General features: G+C 45.5%; 1 protein-coding gene across 1 annotated transcript; it reads left to right on the top strand.

Annotated features, from left to right (window-relative positions):
• The first annotated feature begins 509 nt into the window (after nucleotides 1-509).
• On the top strand, nucleotides 510-3,414 carry LOC103778257 (tubulin alpha-3 chain). Its single transcript, XM_008945835.1, has 4 exons — nucleotides 510-746; nucleotides 1,194-1,342; nucleotides 2,242-2,922; nucleotides 3,118-3,414. Exons 1-4 carry the CDS (start codon nucleotides 626-628, stop codon nucleotides 3,412-3,414), a joined length of 1,248 nt encoding a protein of 415 aa, XP_008944083.1. The 5' UTR covers nucleotides 510-625.
• Nucleotides 3,415-6,125: the final 2,711 nt, after the last annotated feature.

Here is a 6,125-nt window from a genome sequence, read left to right as displayed (position 1 = left end):
GTCCTGCTGGCCAAAGATTCCCGGCAGAACCACGGGGGTGAGAATTGAAACATGGAATCAGTGCGGGTTTTGGTCATGCGGTCGAGAAAACAGGAAAGGGTGGCCCACAGCCCACACTTTGTGTCTTCCACCCCTGCGTTCTTCCTAGGTGCACTGCAACAGTAAGCTAGAAAAAACAGCTTATTTCCATCTTGAGTGGAAAACAAAAGAGATTGGTGAGAGATTGTTGCTTGGAATCAAAGGAGGTGGCTAAAAGTGGGCAGGTGACATTTGATTTAGACTCTCAGACAATTTTATAGAGGAACCCAAATATGTATGAAGTGCTGGAGACTGTTTATTATAAAGAAAAATACACTAGTTAAAATCAGGTTCTGATCGGTTAAATTCAGGTCACTCAAGAGCGGCCAGGGAGCCCTACAGCAGAGGAAGATACAACCCACAGATAGCTAGTTATTGTGAGGCTAAAATCTAGAAGACGGGTTGCTCCGTATGTGACAATCATTGTTCTGTTTTTAACTTGCAGCGTGAGTGCATATCCATCCACGTTGGCCAGGCTGGTGTTCAGATTGGCAATGCATGCTGGGAATTGTATTGTCTTGAACATGGGATCCAGCCTGATGGTCATATGCCTAGTGACAAAACCGTGGGAGGTGGAGATGACTCCTTTAACACTTTCTTCAGTGAGACAGGAGCTGGTAAACATGTTCCCAGAGCAGTGTTTGTGGATCTGGAGCCAACCGTCGTTGGTATGTACCCGACATGAAAGATCTCTAGTGTATAAGTGAAGATCCCCTACAGTCTTTTTTTCCTGTTTGTTCAGAACACTGTAGATTTTAAAAGATGTCTGTTCAGATGTCGTTTTGATATTTGATGCTGTCATTGTGATTTGAAGTAGATGAAATAATGGTCACAGGAAAGAATATTTGTAAAACAACAGAAGTTTTTGAGACTCTAGATGGTCTTTCTAGACTGCTGTGCTGTGTCCAGAGTTCTGTTTAACTGCTGTTGGGAATCTTGTCTGCACCTACAGTGGGGTGTTCTGAGCAACCTCCGTGTTCTCGAGTGCAAATGTTCTTTGCAAATGCCTGGTGCTTCCCACTAAGCAAAGGGGCTGAAGTTGTGCCAGCTACAGACAAGCTGCTCACACAGAACCGATCAAATTTATACTGTGGTATTTTGGGGTTTTTTTGTAGATGAAGTACGTACAGGCACATACAGGCAGCTATTCCATCCTGAACAGCTCATTACTGGGAAAGAAGATGCAGCCAATAATTATGCCAGAGGCCATTATACCATTGGGAAAGAGATTGTTGATCTGGTGCTCGACCGCATTCGCAAACTGGTAAGAATTTGCGCTGCAGCTTAGCATTATTGAAAAGAATTGAGACAGCTCTAGAGCTGTCCATAATGATGGGGTACTGTGTTTGTTTTCCTAAGAATTTTGTGTGTATTTGATAGTTTAGAAAGAAGAAAATTTTCACCTCCTTGCTCCCCCCTCCCAGTTAAAAATTCAGTCAGTAAAACTTAACAGTATTTGAAAGCCTAACAGAATTTTACTTGAAAGTATTTTAAGGATACCATAGAAATATAGAAGTCTTTCACAAGTGTGACAGTGCTGTTACACTGTTATGTTTGTTTATTATTTTCAGTTTGAATCATGACATTGTGTGTCATCGAAAATATTTCTAGTAACCTGAACTTCATGTTTTGGTTGAATGCTTAACAATTTTAATTACTTTTTTTTTTCTTCCTATTAACATTATATTGTGAGAAAGTCATGTAAGATGATAACAATTCAAACTGAAATAGTGATTGGCTATTTAAAATTTAAAAGAAAAAAATTTTCAGCATCTAATTGGTACATGCTGAAAGGTGGAAATGGGAACAGAAACAGATTCCAAAGCTGTAGCCCAGCTGTGCTTTATAGTAACGTGTCACAGTAGTGCACAGCTGCTCTTGCTTGCAGTGACGTTAAGGTGCCATCAAAGACAAGAAAGCAAATTCCTAAATACTCAAGTACACCTTCTCAGAAGTTAGGCTGAAACAGTGGTACTTTTCAGTAAAAGACATGCAAGAAAAAAGGAAGACCACTTTTCAAGAATGCTGTTTTTTTATTATCACAATCTAAAACTAACAAACTTAAGAAATAAATGCTTTTGAATTATTATTTTAAAACTGCTTTTTCAGAAATCATCAGTAACTTTTTTTTTTTCCTCATACTTTTTTACCACTCTGTTACAGGCTGATCTGTGCACAGGGCTGCAGGGTTTCTTTATCTTTCATAGTTTTGGAGGAGGCACGGGGTCAGGGTTTGCATCCCTGCTCATGGAAAGGCTCTCTGTTGACTACGGCAAAAAATCTAAACTAGAGTTTGCAATCTACCCGGCCCCGCAAGTTTCCACTGCTGTAGTGGAGCCCTACAACTCCATCCTAACCACCCACACAACGCTGGAGCATTCCGACTGTGCCTTCATGGTAGACAATGAAGCCATCTATGATATATGTCGTCGTAACCTTGACATTGAGAGCCCTACTTACACCAATTTAAATCGGTTAATTGGGCAGATCGTTTCATCTGTCACGGCTTCGCTGCGTTTTGACGGAGCCCTCAACGTAGATCTGACAGAATTTCAAACCAACCTGGTCCCGTACCCACGAATCCATTTCCCCCTGGTAACATACGCCCCCGTCATCTCTGCCGAAAAAGCCTATCACGAGCAGCTGTCGGTGCCCGAGATCACCAGCGCATGCTTCGAACCCGCCAACCAGATGGTGAAGTGCGACCCTCGCCACGGCAAGTACATGGCCTGCTGCATGCTGTACAGAGGCGACGTCGTCCCCAAGGACGTCAACGCCGCCATCGCCACCATTAAGACGAAACGCACCATTCAGTTCGTGGACTGGTGCCCAACTGGATTCAAGGTACTTAAGTTTTTGAAGCACTTGATGTTTGAGTTTTTAGAGATTGTGTCATATCCAGAGGTACCGGTCATTCTGTGGGATGAAGTGTAAAATAACCAAGGCTGTTTTATTTGTAACAGCAGTGACTTTTGGTGGTTAACAAATGTCCTTAAGCCTTAGCGCTCCTAATGAGAGTTTTCGTCTCTTCCCTTGAAGGTGGGCATTAACTACCAGCCGCCAACGGTGGTGCCGGGCGGCGACCTCGCCAAGGTGCAGCGGGCCGTGTGCATGCTGAGCAACACCACCGCCATCGCTGAAGCCTGGGCTCGCCTCGACCACAAGTTCGATCTCATGTATGCCAAGCGTGCCTTCGTGCATTGGTACGTTGGGGAAGGGATGGAGGAAGGAGAGTTCTCAGAAGCCCGGGAAGATCTGGCTGCCCTCGAGAAAGATTATGAAGAAGTTGGCGTAGACTCGGTAGAAGCAGAGGCTGAAGAAGAGAATGAGTATTAGAAAATTCAAGTCTGGGAAACTTTGTTTAAAAAAAAAAAAAAAGTTGCAGAACTCTGTTCACTTGTTTCATTGTTGGTAATGTTCTAAAGGTTCTACCACCTGTTTTTTTCCTTCTTTACCATTGGTGTGTGCTTACTAAGGAAGGATCATTTGAGAGTGCAGGGTTTGGTAGCATCTAGTCACGTGCAGATTGCAGAAGAAATCAGGAAGTTGTGTGCACTGCCCTGTGATCCCAACATGTCCTAGACATACTCTCTTTAGGTCTTGGTTTCTGAAAGGCAGAGACCTGCTGCTGCTTCAGGTTCTGCTAGTACCAATAACACTGTTCCTGTTACTATCCCAGAGGGACCTGGTCTTCACTGAAGACATTTCTCAGTAAGGCTGGCTGGCTTCACAGATTTCTGCTAGCATCTCCAAAGTTAGCCAACAGCAGTACTGTGTAATTTACCTGACTCGTTACAGCAGACGCTGTTATACTCTTGAACAGACCTAGCACTTATTACCAGGTTACTTGTTAATGACATAAAACTTGTTACTTGAAAAACCTATGGGGAGGTGTGTGACATTATGCAGAAGAAAAAGTGAAATTTTTCCAATCAGCAGCCCCTCCCTTTGATTCAAATAAAAGGAAAATAAAACAGCTGTTACCTCCTTTAAAAGCATGTCGTGTTTTATATTCCTGTGCTGCCTTAGTGAGGCAAAGTTCTGATGTCCCTCAGCAGTATGTTCAAGTGAACCTATCTCTGCAGACACTTGGAAACAGTTAATGACAAGACACTCAGCTCAGGTGAAAACTGCTCACCCACTATCTTACATTTCTTTAGTTCTGAAGCCTGAAGAGGAGAAAAAATTCAGGATTTTGTTTTGGTATGTTGTAGGGTTTGGGATTTTTTTCCGTCCCTAGATGCTCTATAAAAGGAAGAGGAAGAAGAGCAACATCTGTTAGGGGCACACAGAAGTGAATGGTTTGTCAGGACTTGTAGCCAGTATCCATCGGGCCCGTGGAGCTGTGAAGGGAGCATCGCCGCGTTGAAAGCAGAGCGCCTGGGCTGTGGGGTGTGCTGCCAAGGCACGGGTCACTGCCACTGCCCTGAGCCCCTCAGTGTTTCTGTCTGCAGAGCAGGGGGCAGGGCCTGCTCCAGCCCGTCCGGCAGCTCCTCCTGAGTCTGCCAGAGAGCAAAACATTCTCATTAGTGGATACTGGTGAGGGGGAGGGTGGGAAGACACCTTCTCTGCAGTCAACTCATGAAGTGGCTTCACTTGGGAGCTAGTCTAGACCTGGAGCTGTAGGTCTGGTTTTTTAATGGTACATGATGTGTGTCCACCCAGTAAAGAAACTTGCGGTTTCGATTTCCTTAGAGAAAAGCTGGTGAAAAATGTTCTTAGACTAAAATTTTATGCAAGAGAGTTGAGAATTTGATGTTCTTTGTACTGTACTACAGCAGATAAAGAACTCAAAACCCACCATCTGTTCTTTAATGATAGCTCAGTACCACTGCTTCCTTTAAGGGGATTCATCTGGTGACAGTTGAAGAAAAAGCAAAGCAGCTCCCAAAGAGCTCGTGTGAGCTGCCTGGCTGCAGGGAGTTCTGTCTGTGTCTGGGGGCTGGTAATGAGGTAAAGGAGTCCTGCAGTGAAGCTCAAAAAGGACAGATGTCATCTGTGAAAGGCCACTTCCAGCTGCCCAGTTGTGCATTTCACGTTGTCCTGTAAGTGGAGATCTTGTGGGCTGCAAAACCAAACTAGTCCTGTTCTGTTGGCAATGCCTGGCCCTCAGCCAGAGTTGGCTTGTGCTACACTTTGAACACTCCTTAATTTTACACATCGATGACCTCACCTCTGCTGAAGTCGCAGCTCACTGGAGAGCCTGGGAGCAGCAGCTCTGCTCCTGTGCACGGAGGGACCTTTGCTGCCTCAGGTGGTGGCCGGGCCATGTGCTAGGGGACATTTTGGTAGACGATTCTTTATGATCTCTGCCTCTACCAACTACAGATGAGGAGCCTGTTTCTGTGCCCACACTGGAGCTGTGGGGCGGGATGCTTTGTGCCTGGCATCTGCCAGGGGTGCTGTCTTAGCCCACGGCCACCCCTGCCCAGCAGGCCTGGCAGTGGGGCAACAACAGAGGCTGCACAAAACACCTGGCTTCAGAAGCCGAGGCGGCTTCTCATGATCTGAAAATGGAAAAATATTTTCATCATTCATAAACCACCAGGTGAGTGCAGTGGCTGTGCTGATGCCACTAGCTTCAGCTTGAGTAAAGCTTAAGGAATTTGAGTGAAGTATGCTTAAATCTGTGCATCTCCTGCTACATATCTGTCTTGGGCTCCCTAAAGAGCAACACCCAAAAAGGAGGAAAAAAAAAGCAGCTGTAAATGCAAAGGGCACCAGCAGCTATGATGAAGTGCCCTCAGAGAAACCTTCAAAGCCCAGTAACAGCAGGCGTGGCACGTCAGGCGTGGCACGTCGTAACCAGAGCCCTGGCTGCGAGGCCGTGTCACGCCTGGTCTCGCTGTCATCAGTATGCTCACCAGGGGACCGGCAGAACAGAAGAACCAGATTCAACTAAAAGCTGGGTTCAAATGGGCATCGACTGAACACTGTCTCCCCTCCCCCGTGAGTAAAGCTAGTCTGAGAGTGTTGTACTGGTAGTAAGCACAGATCTCAAACAGGTACTTCTCATTGCCCAGAGTAAGCTCTTCGGCACTGACATG

Source organism: Merops nubicus, unplaced genomic scaffold (assembly GCF_000691845.1).
Source record: "Merops nubicus isolate BGI_N331 unplaced genomic scaffold, ASM69184v1 Scaffold52038, whole genome shotgun sequence".
Lineage (NCBI taxonomy): Eukaryota > Metazoa > Chordata > Aves > Coraciiformes > Meropidae > Merops > Merops nubicus.
This window is presented reverse-complemented; position numbering and strand designations above follow the sequence as displayed.